Raw genomic sequence first — 18,299 nt, forward strand, 5'->3', positions numbered from 1 at the left:
CTGTCCTTGAGGAGCTCTAGTAGTGTAGTGCCTAAGGCATTTGACTGCTAACCAGAAGGCTGGTGGTTCAAACCCACCAGCCACTCCTCAGAAGGGAGGTTGGGCAATCTACTTCTGTAGTGATACCACCTCAGAAACCCAAGGAGGGGTTGCTGTGAGTTGGGCTTGACTCGATGGCACATACCAACAACAACTCTGTCCTTGACCTTGATTTTAGGAGTTTTCCATTGTTCTACATCAGGAATCCTACTGGAGGTACTTTGACCAGGACTGTTAGCAGTCTCTGAAAGTCTGCCTGACAGGAGGCAGCTGGAATGCGCTGGGCTATTAAGCCCAAATCCTAAACTGAAAGCCAGATAAAATCAATCAAAATGGCACAAGTCATCTTTATAAAATAAAAAAAAAAAAATAAATTTAGTATGGAGGAAAGGAAGTTTCAATGACCAGAGAGTCTTCTCTTCTGGAACAGGCAGACTTTTGCTAGAACATAAGACTGTTAAGTAAAAAAGGACCTGAGATGCCCTGCCTAGTTTGCTTCCTCTGCCCGGAGACGTGCCAGAGGGCAGGGTGCATGGAATCTTATCTTTAGTGATCAGGTTATGAATGTTCTAGGTTTTTCCATCTTATAATGCTGCACATGCATATATTATTAGGATAACAGTCAGTTTTTGCAAAGAAACCTTGCAAAGAGACTGATCTCATTTCTGTGTACTTAGTTAATAGCTTTTAATCACCAACTCAACAGGCCCAAGTGACATGGCCCCTGCCCCAAATTGCTTATAATGCAAATAAAGTGTAAGATGAGCAAATGAAAGAATTCAGTTCTCTCAATACAGACAGTAGCACATGACTGAGTCAACACAGAGCAGGGACTTCCAAGGATGGAGATCCAAGCTCCTCTCCCTCAGTGCCAGTTCCATATTTTATATATCACACAGAAAAGGAAGTACTTGTCTTACTAATCTAAAACCTCTTTGCTCCAATATCACATCTTTCCTATTGTCTTGCCCTCAGTGAAGATTGGATGTCATGGGCAACTGGAACTGATCCTTTGATTCCTAACCTCTCACACTCAATTCAAGTGAAATTGTACAGAGTTGTAGGAGCTATGTAAGCACTTTTACTCTGAACGGAAGAGGTGGTTAGAAGAGCCTTCTGGCCCCACCTGAACTCAATCAATTCTTGTTTGTTTTCTGTCTTTGAGGCCATATGACGCCAATGATGCATCTTTCAATGACGGTTTCTCCAAAAGTCTCACTGTTGCTATTTGACCTGCCCACAGAGCTTGTATGTGGGACACTTGAAGCCTTTTTGTTTTCAGTCTCTCAAATGTGATCTTGTCGCTAGCATCAGGCCCTACAGTGCCTAAACATCCTGAACACTGAAACCAGGCCTGAAGAAACAAGCCTGTGTCCAAAGGCTGATATCCCACCTAATGTCAGGATCCTCCTTGCTAACTCATTGCCTTATTTTTGAATGAGGTTCATCTTTGACAGAGTGTGCCCTAATTTGAGGCCATTTGTCTTTTCACAGCAAAATTCTTCTACCTTACTGTTGAAACTATTTGAGAGGATGAATTCAAATTTTAGTCAGCTGTGTTCTGCTTCATTATTAGCTTTATTTAAGAAAGTGAGGGGAAAGAAAGAGTCTTAAGGCCTCTGCCAGAGCAGAAAAAATTGACCCCAAATGGCATTTAGCCTTGAGGTTGCACTTAGCTCATTAAAATGAAGGTCAGAATAAAAATCAAAATGTCCCTCACATTCTTATATCTACAAAGGAAAGCCATTAAAAAAATTATATATCTATATATATCTATATATCTCCCTTTTTGGTCATTTTTATTGTACCTCATTACTACTTGTTTCTATAGTAAGTAGACGTTATATATTTAAAAATTGTTTCCATAAAAGGGTGAAATGGTTTGCAAGACAGTTAAAGAAAAAGATTAGGATAATAAGGTTGACGAAAGAGCAAATACCAGGACCGATTAGCCATTTCCTGTTTTATAGGAAAAATACCTAAGAGGAGAAGGGTCAGTAAAAACTCCGCTGCTGGGCCCTTACAAACCTTGCCTGTAGAATTCTTCACACACCCTTTCACTCCATTGCTTGCTCATCTCCCAGGTTCTACAAGGATTGCAGATGTCAGCACACTTCAAGGCAATCTGAGAAATGACAGGGCAGGAAGAGATTGTCAGGCTGATCCTTCAGTAGCAAGTGCAGCGCAAGCCTAAGGGGCTATGACACTAACCAATCTGTGTGCACCGCTGCCTCATGGAAGCAGTAAAAACCAGTTGGTGTCGAGTTAACTCTGATTCATGGTGAGCCCGTTTGTGTCAAAATGAACTGTGCTCCAAAGGGTCACCAGGCCTTCTTCCAAGGCACCTCTGGGGTGGACTGCAACTTCCAGCCTTTTGGTTAGCAGCCAAGCACATTGACTCTATACCACCCAGGGACTGCCTGCCTCATGGTACAAGCCCATATTGACAGAGGGCCTCCCTGACATGCCTCTTCGGGAAACAGCACTTATTCAGTTTTTATTCAGAACTCCCTCTTATAGCAGTGAGAATGAGAGAAGAGCCACAGTCTTAGGACACAGCGCTCCCTGGAGGAGACCTGAGGTGGGCAGGCCAAGGTAAGCCATGCCTTTTGCAGGCAGGTAGGTCACAGAGATCCGAGCCAGGCTCAAGTGAGATCACTCTCATCACATTGACCTACTCACACATTGCTTAAATTATATATGTTTGCCTTTTCATGCTCATGTCTGTGTGTAAGTAAACCGAGACTGCCAGCCTGGGAGCGAACTCATATTAGTGTAGGTGTGTTTTGTTTGCAGAGCTAAATTAGGGCCTTCTGGGCTTGCGTCACACTGGTCTGGATCTGGAACGTCAGCTGTGGTCAATGACGTTGCCCTGAGCCGGGTTACCTTGAATTCTCAGAGAAGCAGATTGTCCCCCTTCACCAGCAACTGCTGAGAGATCTGGATGGGTTCCTGGTGGTACCTGTGTCCTGCTCTCTAGCATTGTCCCTTTGTTTTGACCCAGTTTCTTGGGAGCTCAGAACTACTGGCAGTGATGGGGTCTGGGAGAGCTTTGATGACATTAAGATGCAAATTTTGTTGTTTATTTTCTGATTAATGGAAGGACCATTGGTGTTGGAGGAAATAAGGGGCAGAAGTGTTTGAATTAGTAATCATTCTTTTTGAAATACAAGTGGTCAGGCTAATTTAAGGCCTTGGCTTTATCACTAAATTCAGACACCTGACCAATATTTGAAAGCACTCAGGGGCTAGAAGATTAGTCTGGGAAGAGAGAAGGAGGGAGGTGTAATTCTACAGCTCGGGGTAGAGTATTTCTTGGGAAGGAGGGAGCATTTTAGACAACTACAGAGAGCAGCATGGGGGGTGGGATGGGACAAAAAGACTGTACATCTCAGTACCATGTGAGAATCCATCTCCCTAGTGAAAGTTGGTCTATCTAGATCAGCCCAGAGTCTATCCATTCAGTCTTCTGCACCAAAAGGAAAAAAAGGAAGTCAAAAGAAAATGGAAGATCAAGAAGAAGGTTCTGGTTTGGATACTTCCACTAACAATGTCCACTCAGTCAGAGATGGCTTCTTGCCGAAAGGGTGGGCCTTGATGCAATTAAATTAAAATCATTCACTTATTGGTGCCCCAAACAGTAAAACTAGGTAGACATTCTTGGGCCTCACATGAAAATATGAGGTTAGGTAGTAAAGCAAGGTTTGATTAAATTGGTTTGAGGTAAAGGAAGGCTATTTGTTTTTCAATTTTTGTGGGAACTGTAGTTAATATAATACATTTCTGTGTTACAGAAACAATCTTTCTTTCATATAGCACAGATATCACCCTGGTCGATTCTCTACCAAGCCACAAAATGTGGTGAATACTGCATGCAACCACCCATAGGGTTACTTTGGTGAAACAGTTCCCACAAGGAAACGTGATATTATCAACTCACTGACACGGAACCCAGACTTTGCTTGCTTGAATACCACTTAAAAATGTGTTGCACAGCTTTGAAGAAAGTAGGCCACTGCTCTAACTTATACCATGGGAGACACTTCTCAATTGTGCTAAAATTATCGATCATGTCCTTCCGTGTTTTAACCCAGATGAATAATACCATCCAAATCAAACCCACCAACCTACAGTCAGTTCCGACTCATAGCGACCCTATAGGACAGAGTAGAACTGCCCCATAGGGTTTCCAAGGCTATAATCTTAATAACAGAAGCAGACTGCCTCATCTTTCTCCCCTGGAATGGCTGGTGGGTTCAAACCACCAACCTTTTGGTTAGCAGCCAAATGCTTTATCCACTATACCACCAGAGCTCCTTGCGCTTAATTGTTCTCTTTTTTTCTTTTTTTTTTACCTGAAGCATAAAGTGCCTGTCGTGTGCATCCTCTAGTCTTAAATCTTTATTGTGGAGGTGAGTTTTCAATCTGGTCAAAAATTCGTTCTGCCTGTTGATGTCTGTTGCTAAGATCAAGGAGCCCAGCTGCTGTTCAATATCCTGTCTGTATCCACAAGAATGAAAGACAAAAACACACACAAAAGCAAATCCATTTGAGAGAGTGACTGATTCTCTCCTCATCAGGTGCCGCCTTTGAGTCTGTGTATCACACAGTGTCTCATCCCCTCACAGCTCGAGTGATTCCTTTCACCCACCATCAATTGTTCTTGGACAGGAGCATGTCAAGAGAGGTGTAACTAAACCAAAAATCTGTTGCTGTCGCATTGATTCTGACTCATGCCAACCCCATGTATTATCCCAGTATTGTTTTTCCAGTTGTAGTTCATCCATTTTCATTATTATGTGTATTGTATTCCACCATGTATTGTTATGTTAAAAAAAAACAGGTAACAAAGCATGTAAGGAATGATCTCTGTGGTCACAGAAAAGAGTTTGGAATGATATATGGACAGTAGAATTACAGATGATTTTCACTTTCTTTTTTTATATTTCTTAATATTGTATGAAGTTTGAAATTTTTAAAAAACTTTTTAAAAGGTTAATTTAAATAAAAAAAGTTACTAAATTTTTATTAGAAAATATGAAGTTTTAGGTGAATATTTTATGAATCAAATCAAAAGGCAAACTAAAAACTTAATTTTACAACATGCAACAAAGAGTTACTCTAATTAATATACAAAAAATTTGTACAAATAAATAATAAGTTAAAATGAACAGGAAAATAGGAAAAGAATACAAAACTTGTTTGCAAAAAGATATAGCAATGGCCAGTAAATGTGTGAAAATATCTCATTATTATTTGTAATTAAAAGATGTACATTAAATCAGGCTCTCTTTCTCTGCACACATACATATGTGCATGTCAAATTGGCAAAAATTTTAAAAAAGATAATAGAAAACAAAGCCAAGTTTTGGTGACATTACTGGATTTTCTCATAGCTCACCACTGAGTATTCAGTTAGCTAGAGTTCTCTGAAAAAGTCATCTGATAATATATAACACGAACCTTAAAAATTCATGCACTTCTGACCCATCTTTTCTATCCGTAAATATTTTCTGAGAAACTAGAGTATTAGAGTTGGGATCAAAACATATATTTAAGAGCATTTGTTAAGTATTATTTATAATGACAAAAATTTGGAAACTATGTAAATTCCAAACAATTTTCCATTTCATTTTGTTAAATATATTTTGGTGCAATAATGTCATGTAAACATTAAACTCACTTCAGTAACATTTTTAACAGTATGGGGAAAGGCCTTTATAGCAGTGAAAACATCAGGACATAAAATATGCAAAATAAGTTCTATATTTTGTTAAAATATAGTTGTATCAAATAAAAGGCTGAAAGGAAATATATGAGCCAGATTAATATTAACTATTCTTGGATGGTAGTATCACCAGTAATTCCACTTCTTCTTTGTATTAGGTTGAATCATATGAAATTGGTAATCATCAACTATTTCTGAGACTTGATCGTAACTTCACATGGTTTAAACTGTACTTTTCTGAATTTCCTGTTTGTACAGTAAACCTGTCTTACTTTTCAAATCATAAAAATGATTTTAAAGTATTTTCATAAGGCTAGAAGGAATAACATGATTTTGATTTCAATAGATTTCATTATAAAGTCCTTTCACATATATTATTTTACAACAATTATTCTTTTAGAAAAAGTAATTTGTAAGAGTGTGTTCCACAAAGACATAAAAATCCAGTCTTTTATTTGGAGTCCATAAGGATTATTTTAGGAAGACAATACTAATTGAGCAACAAGTTAGATTGATGAGGGACAAGTCGGGTCACACTACGAGTCCTTTCATTCATTTCCCCCTTCCATTTTATTCCTTCCTAACCTCTTCTTCCTTCCCTTCCCCTCTTTACTTTCTTTAACTGTCTCTCCCACTTACCTCCTCTTTCCTCTTCTTTCTGATTTCTTGCTCTATTTTTAGTTCTTTTTGCATTTAATTCTTTCAATCTTTGCAGTTTATTGTTTTAGTAAAAGGCACAAGTTTTTATTCCATGCATGAGGACTGGTTTTATTTAGTTCCAGGGGGTAAAAAGTTATCAGAACTGAAGTTCCTCCTGCAAATTCCACATTCCTCTGGGTGCTAGGAAACAGTATGAGATCGTATCAGAGGGCCAGGAATAAACCCACAACCCAGGCATGCTGCTTGTTCTAGGGGAAGACACACTTGGCCCTTGACCTTAATGTGCCCTCGGTAAGAAGGACACAGTGATCTGTTTACTTCCTCTCACCCAGCTCCCTTGGGTTCTGCACATTTTAATTAAACAGATTGGGATTCTGATGGCTTTGAAACAGTGTAGCTGCTAACTTGGGGCCACGAGGAGAATGAAGCAGTGGCCTTGGGCTTCATAGGGTTTGGCCTAAATACTTGAGCTAACAAACAGCAGACCAGGAAGCTAGTATTTCTTCTTCCATTTAAAACATTACATAGGAAATATTTACATCATTTACATAAGTGTGTTAATGTTGAAAAAATTGTTGGAGTCAATTCAATTACTTAACAAAAGACATATTTTTGAAACTATTTTGATTTTGCTGGCAAACTTACTTTATTAGACTAGCTTTAAATCTAGCTTGAGAACTCCACTGTTCGTTCTTGACAAATATTTATTATTTGGATCCTCATGGGAGGACACTTTTGCTAACCAACATAAAGGACAGGATTTTGGCCCAGTGGAGTGTTGATGGTGAAGTGGGAAAGCTGAGAACTGTTTATTATTCCTTTTCCTGACTCTACCTCATAGACTAGTGAAGGCCCTTTCAGAGCACACAGAGAGATTCTGGTTTCTGAGTTGATGTAACCGACACCCATGTCCCTCAGATAGATGGCGAGGTGTAGGCAGGAAGCATAGCCGGCTGGCTCCCTGCCATTAACTCTGGGGTCTCAAACATGCCCTAGAGAAAGTGGCTTATCTTCAGTGTGTGGACATCAGTATGTTTCATCTCTATAGCACTTACGTCATTTCCTTTGGCAAGTGAGCGAGAAGCCTTGATTCTCGAAGCATGCCAATTGTAGATCGCCAGTGGTGATTCTCCAGCACAGACATATTCTAGAAGGAAAAGAAAAGAAAAGCTATAAATGGAGGGGAAGCCAGATACTGATCTTTCATGCTGAACACAGCTCCCTGGAGGCAAGATTTTCCCTCCAGGTACCTGATGACACAGAGGTAGACCAGAAAGAAACACTAAATAAAATAATGACAAGGCCTGTTGTCAAGGCTATAATGACCCTTGCTGACACTCCACTGCGAGTTGAATGAGGGCCCAGTTCCAACATCATTCACTCCTACTTCTACTCCTGTTTTCAGGAGTTTCATCTGGCAATACTAAGTATAAAAGAAAAAAAGTGAAGCAGGTAAAAATAGGTGGTGGTGGTGGTTGTTATGTGCCGTTGAGTTGGCCCCGACTCATAGCTTCCTCTTGTTGGGTTTCCAAGGCAGTATCACTATGGAAGTAGATTGCCCAACCTTTCTTCCGAAGAGTGGCTGGTGGGTTTGAACTGCCAGCCTTCTGGTTAGCCGTCATAAAAATAGGTCTTTATAAGTAATTAATACCATGGGGCAATATTCAGAAGTGGGAGCTCTGGTAGCATAGTGCCTAAGTCACTTGACTGCTAACCAGAAGGCTGGTAGTTCAAACCCACCTGCCACTCCTTGGAAGGGAAATGGGGCAATCTACTTCCGTAGTGATACTGCCTCGGAAACCCAAGGCAGGGTCGCTATGAGTCGGGTCCGACTCGACGGCTCATAACAACAAGAACAAAGTATTCAGAAGCGGGGGAGCAGTGGTGGTTCTGTGGTAGAATTCTCACCTTCCATTTAGGAGAACCGAGTTTGATTCCTGGTCAATGCGCCTCATGAATAGCCATCACCTGAATCAGTGGAGGCTTGTGTGGTGTGCTCTGATTCTATGCAGGTTTCAGTGGTGTTTTCAGACTAAGATAGACTAGGAAGGAAGGCTTGGTGATCTGCTTCCAAATATCAGCCCCTGCAAACCTGATGGATCTCAGTTGTTTGCTCTCCAACCAATTATGGGAATGGTACAGAGCAGGGCACTGTTTCATTCGGTTGTGTGTAGGGTTGCCATGAGTTGTGGGCTAACTTGATGGCAGCTTACAACAATAATGTTCATAACATCATCCGAGATTATTCTAACAAATGGAACAGAGACAGAGATTACCACCTCTGGTCTGATTCATTGCACTGACCATTGTTTCTCAACACCGATAAAAACTCCTGCCTCTGAATCACCTGGGCAGTTAGTAACACAGTCAGACTTCTGAGTTCCAGTCCGTACAGTTTGGATTCAGTAGGTCTGTGGTGATTCGTTCTCATGCACACTACAGTTTGAAAACCATTGCTATGGAAGCAACTGTCCATAACCTTCTTGATCTAGGCACTGACATTTAGCTCTTTAGGTCTAAGCAATCTGTAATTATTTCTTTGTTCAGTTGTCCTGATATTTGTTCCCTTGCAGGAATCTCTGCTATGGCCAATCTCTCCTTTGATCTTAGTGTTATTCTAAATATGCTTGTTATCTGAAAATTTAGCTGACCATTTAAAGAATGAATATTTATGATAAGTCATTTTTTCCCCAACTAACAAGTATTTCAGGCTTACCACTGACTTCATAAATACAGAATAAACAAAAAACAAACCAATTGCTCAAGTATCAGAATAGAACTGTTGTTAGGGTTTTCAGTGGTTATGACCTTTTGGAAGCAGATTATCAGGCTTTTCTTCTGAGGCATTTCTGGGTGGCTTAGAACCAGCGACCTTTCAGTTAGCAGTCAAGTGCTTAACCCTATAGCCCCCAGGAAATCTTTTTGCTTGATTTTCTTGTTTATTTATTCATTCTCCATCTTGATTCAGGAAGGATTACAAGCTTACAAAAACATACAAGATATAGTAGTCATTGAAAGTGAGGGGAAAGAAGCAAGGAAAATAATATGGAGAGCAAATGGAACCAGAAATGAGACCAAAATTCATAGCATCATTATTCCCCTACTACATTTGAGCCATTCACACAACACTTGACTTTTTTAGGAAATGAGAAAAGAGAGCTCATGTGAGTGACACAATCCAGGGTCCAGGAGGGAAACACAAGCTCAAGAAAATGGCAACTATTCTTGATTCTAAAATCAGACAGTGATTTCTTCTCCAGGACTTTGCATGGTGAGTTTCTTAGGGCTGGATGTTTTTTTTTTTTTAATTAGGATTTGGGTGAAGATTTACAGAGTAAATTCACTTTTCATACAGCAGTTCACATATACTTTGTCTCATGTCATTGACCAAAATTTACAATGCAGCAGTTGCCCTCCCACTTCCTCCCCATAGTTACCTCCTCCCAGTGTCCATCCCTTCATACTTTTCTGCCCCCTGAGCTATCTCCCTGTGCATAAGCAGCCCTTCCTTCTCCCATGATTGTTCTCTCCAGGGCGTGTGTCTACTTGAGGTAAATGTTTAACTCACATGCCTGTACTTTGTTTGGCTGGAAACCACAGTTGTGGGTTCAATTCCAGACCTGAAGGGCAGCTAGGGGCCATAGTCTCAGTGGTTACACCAGGCTCTATTGGACCAGCAAACCTGGTCCCCACCTTCTTTTTTTTTTGTTAGGGCTGAATCTTATTTTCACCCTTTGTATAGGCTTTTACATTGCTGTTCATTTCTCCCATTGCCAAAGATTTATTATTCTTTATTCATCACTTGACTGTGTTTGAACTAGTGATGAGATTTCATTACTTTCATCAACTTGCCTATTATCTCCTTCTGGGCATGAGCCACATACAACAAAAGAGAATGTTTATTAGAAATCATATGCCAGACTAATTTGTTTTGATCATAAAGATTTATAAAAGCAGGGAGTGATAGGTTAGTGTGATGAACAGATGCTCTATCCTGCGATGACATTTAATGCAATCACTCATGAGAGTTCACTAGCAAGACAAATTTAAATAAATGTGGACATGAGTTCTCTCGTGTGAGTTTTTAAAAGGCCCAGAACGCTGTTAAGAAGACCTAATGACAAACGACACCATATCCTTGTTGAATGGAGTGCCTTGAGCGTTGTTATTTATGCCAGTCTGACTTAACATCTCCATTAATAATCTCCCTGAAGACAGAATAAAAGGATACTTGGGAAATCTGCTGGTGAAACCATATTTAGGGATGAGCACCAGGAGAATGGAAGGAAATTGAGTGGGCATGGAAGCTGGCACAGAATAAAAGACATAGGTCATACACCTGCACTCCACTCCCTGCCTTGCACAGAATAAGTGCTTGCTATCAATTTGCTAAATAAGTAGCCAAACAAATTACTTGAATTAATCCAACAAGTATATTGAGCATTTGCTATGTTGCAGACACTGTAGTACATGCTTGGAATATATCAGTCAACAAAACAGACAGGGAGCTGGGGTGGTAGGAGTGGGCAGAGACAAAAAGTATGCATTAAACTGAATAAATAAGTCTGAAAATGGTATAGCATGTCAGAAGATGATAAGTATATGGAACAAAGAAAAGCAGAGCAGAGTGTCTGGGGTAGAGGCGGGTAGGGTAGTCAGAGGGAGAGGTGAGATTTGAACAAAGACTTGGAGGTGGGTGGAGTCAGCCAGTTAGCCATGCTGATATCTGGGAGAAGAGTGTTCCTAACAGAGGAAATAGCTGGGGCGAAGGACTCAAGGTGAGAATAAATAGCCAGGATGTCAATGTACCACGAGACAGGAGAAAATAGTAGTTAGAGAGACAAAAATAGTAATTAGAGAGACAATGAATGACTGATTCTGTATGGCATCCAGGCCATTATAAGGATTGTGGCTTTTACTGTGAGTGAAATAAGGAGTCACTCCATTGGACTAGGAGGAATGAAATTATATGGTTTCCATGTTAAAAAGATCATTTTGGCGGAAATATTGAAAATAGAATTTAATGGAGGTAAGAATGGAAGTAGAAGTACAAGTTGGCTTGGAGACAATAACAATCAAGAGACGATGGAGGCTTGGACCAAGGAGGTGGCAGTGGAGGTGGTGAAGGGTAGTTGGTTTCTGGATCTGCCAGGATGACTCCAATGTTTCTGGTCTGAGCATCTGAAAGAATGGGGTATCCATTAACTATGATGGGGAGCAAACCTGCTGCAGGTAGAGCAAGTTTAGAGGAGTTCAGGGTTGGCCATGCTGAGTTTGAGACATCCATTAGACATCACAGTGGAGATATCAGATAACCAACACAGTAATAACAGAAGAAAAGGAAAACAGAATAGTTGCATAAGTGTTGTAGTAATTCATGGGTAGGAGAGAGAATGTTACATAAAGGGAAGGATTAAGTAGAGTAAATCATTTTGATGTCAGGTTTAAGATTTAGCATCAAGTTTGGCGGAAACCTCTGTGCATCCCTCAAGTCCATTTTCCTCTCTTCCTTATTCACAGAACCTCAGATTTTAGATGGCCCTAGGGCTGTTCAGAATAAGGACATTTCCCTGCTTCCTTTGCAACTAGGTAGGATTATTTGGCTATGTTAACCAATTAATATAGAAGTGCTATATAGGATTTTCAGGAAGATTTTTTTAAGAGAACTGACTCATCTGGGAGAAGCCTCTTCTTTCTTCCTTTTCACTGTTTGAGGAAGTCAAGATGGAATGGCAGACCTCCAGCAGCTATCTTGGGCGATGAGGACAAATGTCACACCTTAGTAATGCAAGTTGTTGAACTGAAAGGCTGCTGTGCCCCTGATGACTTATTGGAACCACGGTGACTGCTCTGGACTACCAGCATCCAAATTTCTTTTATGAAGCATAGAAGTAAACTCCTGTCCTGTTTAACTTACTGATAAAACCCCAAAACAAACCCACTGCTGTCAAGTTGATTCTGATTCTTAGCCACCCTGTAGGACATAGTAGAACTGTTCTGTAAGATTCCCAGGGCTATAATCTTCACAGAACAGACTACCACATCTTTCTCCCGCAGAGCAGCTGGTCAGTTCAAACTGTTGACTCTTCAGTTAACAGTCAAGTGCTTTAACCACCGTGCCATTGCTGTTATGTGCCGTCGAGTCGGACCTGACTCATAGCGACCCCTCCTTGGGTTGCCGAGGCAGTATCACTACGGAAGTAGATTGTCCAACCTTCCTTCCGATTAGGACTCTGTTATACCTGGTAGGTTTAAAATTAGCTTATTATCTTCCAAGTCATCATGAAAGAGCTGATAAAAAGGCCTATTCAGTGCCTTAATGTATAATAATGCTTGGTTTTTGCATAAGAAATGATGATAAAGAATTTCATAACTCCAAAAAGAGTGAAGGAAATCACTTTGATCAACGAATAGTGTCAAACACACACATACACACACACACACATCTATTTATCTCTGATACAAATTATTATCTGTAGGAAAGCTTTTCCTGGTTCCCTAAGCAGAACTGACTGTCCTTTCTTCCAGGCACCAGTCATTCCCCATGCTTCTATTCTAGTGCCTACAACACATTATGACAACCCTTTGTTCACTGGCCTTGTTCTCATATACCATATGTGTCACACCTGATCTTCATATGTTTCTGCTCATTTACTACTGAAAAGAATTTTGAAAAACTAGGCTTCTCACACACTTTTCACAAGTAATATCTAAAAATTTTTAAATCGTAACATTAACTGGTTACAAAAGATATAGCAGTGTCCTCTGTATTTGTGAATATTGGTGTTTTAATATAAAATCATCATATCATCCTTTTATGTATTAAATGTATCTAAGGGAGTCTAAATACCAGTGGTACTTAATGTCTATAGTTACTCATTTTTGGGAAAAAACCCTTAAGAACAGTTTCTCCTTAAAATCAGAAATAGGAAATGAACTTTCCCACTAAAACTTCTATTTCCCATAGCACTTCCCCACAGAATTTTATTTTAATGTAATATTAAAATATTACACACATAAATTTCTGTGTGTGAAAATCTTTCATTATCACCCTATCACACTTCTGTCTGCAACAACAAAAATATATAAATTGAAATGTAATTTAAGAAATTTTTCTAACATAAGGCTCTAAGTCTGAAATATTTTCCAGCTTGATTTACAATGCAATTATTATTATAACTGATGGACCAAAACACACAGGTATTACAAATTTGGAAAAATAATTATTAAAATTAAATTAAAAAATAATTATTAAAACTTTATCTGAAATGTATCTATTTATGAGATGGATGAGGGAATTAATGGTACTTTGAGTGTAGGAAACTTCGTTTAATATTTCAAATTGTGCCTTTGGTATTTTTACATACAAACCCCAAAACCCAAAAACATACTGCAATCAAGTCGATTCTGACTCATAGTGACCCTAAAAAACAGAGTAGAAATACCCTATAGGATTTTCAAGGCTATAAATTTTTATAGAAACAGACTGCCTCATGTTTCTCCCATGGAGTGGCTGGTGGGTTCAAACCCACCAGCCTTTATGTTTAGCAGCCAAATGTCTTAACCACTGCGCCACCAGAGTTCCTCTTTACACACAGGACAATATATAATGCAATTCAGGATGAGTAAGAGGTAAGCTTTTCTTTTAAAAGGGGGCCAGGGTGATTGCCAAAGAGGAATGAAAAAGTTGAACTGACTTGACTGCATGGCAAGCACATTCCAGGCAGATCTGGTTAGGAAAGACGAGCCGTGGAAGGTGAGGATCTGAAGATGGATTCTGTTAGCACTATTCAGACCTGTGTACCCCTTAGAAAGTCTTCGTTATCCCCACGAGTACTCATGCCCAGTTTGAAAACTGCTACCGTACATGACAGACATTGACAGCAGGGAGCATGTCTTATTCATCTTTGTACCCCAGCATATGGCACAGGGCCACTTAAATAAGTAAATATTTGTTGAATGGGTACTGAGTAGTTAATTTCCAAAACCCGAAAATTCAGAAACTGCAAAAGTTTAAACAACTAGCAGTTAAAAGAAAAAGAGTCCTATTTAAATTTTGGGTCAACAGCTTATAGAAGCCATATTTGGGGTCTTCTGTTGTGAAACCGTTAGACTTTAGGCAAACGCCAAAGAGATTTTTAAATTATTAAAAGCAGTTGTTCTCTCCTACTATTCATCCATGAATAGTTAGTGCCAGGTTCAGATCCTGACTCAAGAAATAGCATATATCAGATAAAGAAAGCCAAACCAAACCCTCTGCCATCCATTGATTCTTTTTCATCCTGACCCCCAATGAGTTTCCAAGGCGGTAAATCTTTACAGAAGTAGATTGATTGCCTAGCATTTGTCAATTCCAAGATACAAATAAGATTATTTTATATGTAATGAATGTTTCAATCAGGTTTTCTCGTTCTACATGTCATATTCTTAGTGTAGTGAGAATGTAATGAGGAACAGGAGTGGTTATTGAGTGGGCGGTGAGGGTGTGTGCCTTGACTTGGTGGTCTCCCTCCTCCAAGTGCTACTGACACTGTGTGGTCAGGATTTCCACTGCGGTTCTTGTGTGTACCTGGTGTACTCACTGCTGCCAATATTCCTGATCTCAGTGCTGTTCAGATTCTGTCTGTCTTGCTGCATGCATCTGTTCTGTCCGTCCATCCATCCATCCGCCTACCCATCCAGCAAAACTCCCATCACCCAATAAATATCGACTAAATACCAGGGCTATGTTGGATACTCCACCAGCCACTCCTTGGAAGGAAGGTTGGGCAATCTACTTCCATAGTGATACTGCCTTGGAAACACAAGGAGGGGTCGCCATGAGTCGGGGCTGACTCGACGGCACATAACAACAACAACAAAAACAACATGTTGGATACTGAGGATACAAGTGACTGAGGTCGGTGCCCAAAGTTTACAGTCTATGGGAGAAATGGACATCTAATCAGTCAATGGCAATTTAGAGTGATAAATTCTGTGATGGGGGAAGTAATAGAGGACTGTGAAATTGTCTAGGAGGGGTATGTAAAATTAATTTTTTGGAGAAAACAAGACTTTCAGGAAGAAGATATATCCAAGTTGAGATAGAAAAAATGAGTGAGTCAGAAAAGAGTCAGAGAGAGAGGAATTCGTTCCCGGCAGAAGGAAGAGCACATGTGTGAAGACTTGTAAGAGGGACACTTTATATTCCTCACCACCGCCCCCCCCCCCCATTTTGCTTTATCTTTAGCAATCATCAATTTCAAAAATATTATAATACATAGACTCCTGGGTGGTGCAAATGGTTTGTGTTCTACCACTGGCCGGAAGGTTGGAGGTTTGGATCCATCCAGTGGCAGTGCAGGAGACGAGCTTGGCAATAGGCTTCTGAAATCACGGCTCAGAAGATCCTATGGTGCTCAGTTCTACCCTGTAACACGTGGTGCCACTGTGAGTTGGAATTGACTCTATGCCAGTGATTTTTTTTCCATTTATTTTTGTTTATAATTTATTACATATCTTATGTGTTTATATTGTTTCTCCTGTAGAAAGCAGGTTTTTTTTTTTTTTCATCTTCTCTGTTACCAGCACTTAGCACATATTAAGGACTTGATAAATATTTGTTGAATGAGTAACAGAATGTGTGATATGTCTGGGAAACTGAAAATGGTTCAGACTAGATGATGTGTGGAAGGCTAGGAGAGTAATGGTGAGAGGTGGGGTTGAAACATGTACTGGGGTTAGACCTTAATGGACCTTGTTTCAATCCTGAGGGCAATGGGGTTTTAAGCAGGAATCCACGTGATAAGATAAGAATTTAAAAAAACTCCCTCTGGCTACACTGTAGAAAGGGGATGAAGCCAGGCAAGGCTGAGTGTAGGCAAGAGAGGGTGTCCTGAACCAGGGCAGAGGTGCGGGGGCTGCTGGAGAGCAGGCTTGAACCCTAGTGACTTGCCAGAGGCAATGATGCTGTCTCTGTCCTAATGGATTCAGCTCTATTCCTGCAGACTCACCTGGGTTTCTCAGAGGCTCAACAACCAGTGTCAGCAAAATGGAGACTGAAAAAAGAAAATCACCAGCCATGGCCATGGAGATCTGAACATATGGTGAGAGAATGCTTTCATACCTACTGAAATCCCTGCACTGCTATGGAGGCTCACATTAGGTGACACATCTGTCTACTTTTAAGAAACATCTGCTGAGCAATTTCACATTATACCAGGCAGTGTGTTCTAGGGTCTCAAAATACTTATTGTTTTAAGAATAATCTTCATCTTAAAGTTGAAAGAGCAAATATTCATTTGTATAGTGACAAAACTTTAGAATTTTAATTTGGGAAAAAGAAAATCCTATGGCAAACCTTTATTGCCCTTTTTGTCTGAATTATCAAGCGTTATCCACCCTAAGAAGGAGCTCTGGTAGCACAGTGCCTAAGGCCTCTGACTGCTAACCAGAAGGTTGGTGGTTCAAAACCACCAGCCACTCAGTGCAAGCAAGACTGGGCAATCTACTTCCATAAAGATTTACTGCCATGGAAACTCAGTGGGGGTCGCTATGAACTGGAATCAACCTCACAGCAATGGGTTTGGTTTTTGATTTTTTTGTCCACCCTAAGAATAAAACAGCTCTTTTGTTCCTGAATAACAACACATCTGGCATTTAATAAACCAGTAACATAGGTTTTCAAATTAAATCAGAGTCTATTTGTCAAAGAGAATTTGGCAGAACAGAGTGGCTATATACAAGGAAGTTTTAAACTTTTTTTTTTCTTCTTCTTTTCTCGTTTCTTGGACACTTTCTTTGATGAAAATGCTTGGAATGATGTTGATAAACTGAGTCTGGTGTACAACAGGATTGGAGTTAATTACATATACCTTTTATGCAGAGGTCATAGGAAGAAAAACAACACTAGGAACACAGCCTGTGTTTTCATTTTAAATTACTCATGAAACAGAGAAGCAAGACTCCAGGAGATAATGAAGTCTGCTGGGTTCTTCCCTAACAGGCCAGGTGGTCTCCTTGGTAACACTACAACTATTCCAGCCTAGAAGGTCTTAGAGGAATAAGAGACCCTTGAGCCCTAAGGAAGACCTTGGCCCTGAAAGAAGCTATAATAGTGCCATGTTTGATGCCTGTTTGAAGGTAGCTTCCTCTTGTTTGATCTGCATTTGCTCCAGACACTGGTCTGAGAGCACAGAGTGTGGCCATCAGTTGATGTCCACAGGGCAGGCCTGTGTTCAGATCAGGGCCAGGGGAATATGCCACCTGCCAGCCATGTCACGGTGAACACTAGAGAGTTTATGAAACAGAAAGTCATATTTTAGCCTCCTGTTTATAGTTTTAATACTGCTTCCCAATGCATCTTTCATACTGAAGAAACTGTGAGGTGATGTATCATCTTAGCAGATGTCTGTTTGAGTAGCGGTCACAGGACCATGTTAAAGGAACATTTCTCTTGGCTCTGTGAAGTTCATGTTTCTGGTTCACGGTAGTTAAGTTTTTGTATTGACTTGGCTGGGCCTGGTTGAGTGGCTGGGAAGCTGGATGTAGTAGTATTCCTCATGGATGAGACTGGTAATCAACTCCATGGTGGAATCTACTGTGAGCCTCTGAGTAGCTGCCTTAGGGATGTAGTCTGCTTCCTGTATATAAGGAAAAGCCTTGGGGAACGGTCTGTAGCTTATGGCCCACTTGAACTCTGCATGTAGCCAAGTCGTTGTTCAGTAGCCTGCCATGCCCTGCTGATCCTGGGACTTTCAGTGGACTTGAATCAATGGCCTACCATGTTGTTTGGTAACATCGGCACTATGCCCTTTTGTTTATCAACCTTGGGCTTGTTAGCCTCAGCAGCCAGTAGCTGCCTGAGTGAAGAGATGCCTCTAGCTTCAGTGGG

At 40.3% G+C, this 18,299-nt stretch overlaps 1 protein-coding gene across 1 annotated transcript in view; it reads right to left on the bottom strand.

Moving 5' to 3' along the window:
• Positions 1-18,299, bottom strand: part of PDE7B (phosphodiesterase 7B) — a 200,694-nt gene that overhangs the window by 10,347 nt on the left and 172,048 nt on the right. The window contains exons 9-11 of the mRNA XM_007946318.2: positions 7,483-7,574; positions 4,395-4,539; positions 2,068-2,164 (exon numbers count right to left, since the gene is read on the bottom strand). Coding sequence (XP_007944509.1) covers positions 2,068-2,164; positions 4,395-4,539; positions 7,483-7,574 — 334 coding nt within the window. The remainder of the gene's footprint in view (positions 1-2,067; positions 2,165-4,394; positions 4,540-7,482; positions 7,575-18,299) is intronic.

The sequence above is a fragment of the Orycteropus afer genome, unplaced genomic scaffold (genome assembly GCF_000298275.1).
Source record: "Orycteropus afer afer isolate SDZICR_OR568_19922 unplaced genomic scaffold, OryAfe1.0 scaffold00155, whole genome shotgun sequence".
NCBI classification, from domain to species: Eukaryota; Metazoa; Chordata; class Mammalia; order Tubulidentata; family Orycteropodidae; genus Orycteropus; species Orycteropus afer.